The sequence below is a fragment of the Arachis ipaensis genome, chromosome B05 (genome assembly GCF_000816755.2).
Source record: "Arachis ipaensis cultivar K30076 chromosome B05, Araip1.1, whole genome shotgun sequence".
NCBI classification, from domain to species: Eukaryota; Viridiplantae; Streptophyta; class Magnoliopsida; order Fabales; family Fabaceae; genus Arachis; species Arachis ipaensis.
In genome coordinates, this window is record NC_029789.2 from 109,954,594 (window position 1) to 109,955,573 (window position 980).

Sequence of the window (980 nt, forward strand, 5' to 3'; positions counted from 1 at the left end):
TATGTTCATATTTATGATAGTGAATTAAATATTGATGATGCCTGGGTTTATGTTGATTAGTATATTGAGTGGTTAGAACTCGAGTGATATTTGTGCTCTACTTCACAGACAGAGATGTTGAAGGCTAGTCTTGTCTAGGTTTTTTTTTTTTTTCAGACACCAAAAAATAGATATAATCTAATGCTACACAATGGTAGTAATTACTTCCGAAAGTGCTACACAAATACATCAAGAGTACCACCAGGAGTAGTATTAAACTTTATTACATCTCTCTTGAAGCATTATTTTTTAATTCTGCTCCGGAAAACACAGCGTAATTGCTAGGCTGAAACATATATATTGAAGGAGTACGTATATTCTTGACCTAGCAATAATAAATCAGTACATACGAAAATAAGGTCTATTTTACTCCATAAATTATTATATAAATTAGACCAATAATTCTCTCTGCCTCCACCACCAAATTTATGGTGAATTAATACATATGGATTCTCAGGTCACATGTTTATTTAGATTTGTCATTTTCAGCCCATAGCTGTGATTGGCACAGCTTCTAGCAATGACTTATTATTGGTTTTGGCAAGTTCATCATTTGGGCCTCCAAGAATCTTGTCACGGATCATGGGAACAAAATCCTCAAAGCAATCCTCCAAGCATCGGAACTTTTCATCAGGGTACAGTGTTCCAATTTCAACATCATTTGAGCCATCTGTGCTGAAGTTAACTTGGCAACCCTTGATGAAAATGTCATGCGTGAATGAGGCTACAATGCTTTCAGGTATCAAGTTCGCTGCATACACACACACCCCAAAAGGTAATAACATCCATGCAATAGAAAACATTTTTATCCAAAAACAATATATTTAATAATATCACTTTTACAACCACGTTAGCTAAACACAAAAAATAATCATTAATTAACCATCAAAATAGAATAAATATTAAAATATAAACTAAAAATAAATTAGACAATATATATT

At 32.7% G+C, this 980-nt stretch overlaps 1 protein-coding gene across 1 annotated transcript in view; it reads right to left on the minus strand.

The window, feature by feature from the left end:
* Positions 225-980, minus strand: part of LOC107643784 (leucoanthocyanidin reductase-like) — a 5,411-nt gene continuing 4,655 nt past the window's right edge. The window contains exon 5 of the mRNA XM_016347527.2: positions 225-790. Coding sequence (XP_016203013.1) covers positions 525-790 — 266 coding nt within the window. The 3' untranslated portion in view covers positions 225-524. The remainder of the gene's footprint in view (positions 791-980) is intronic.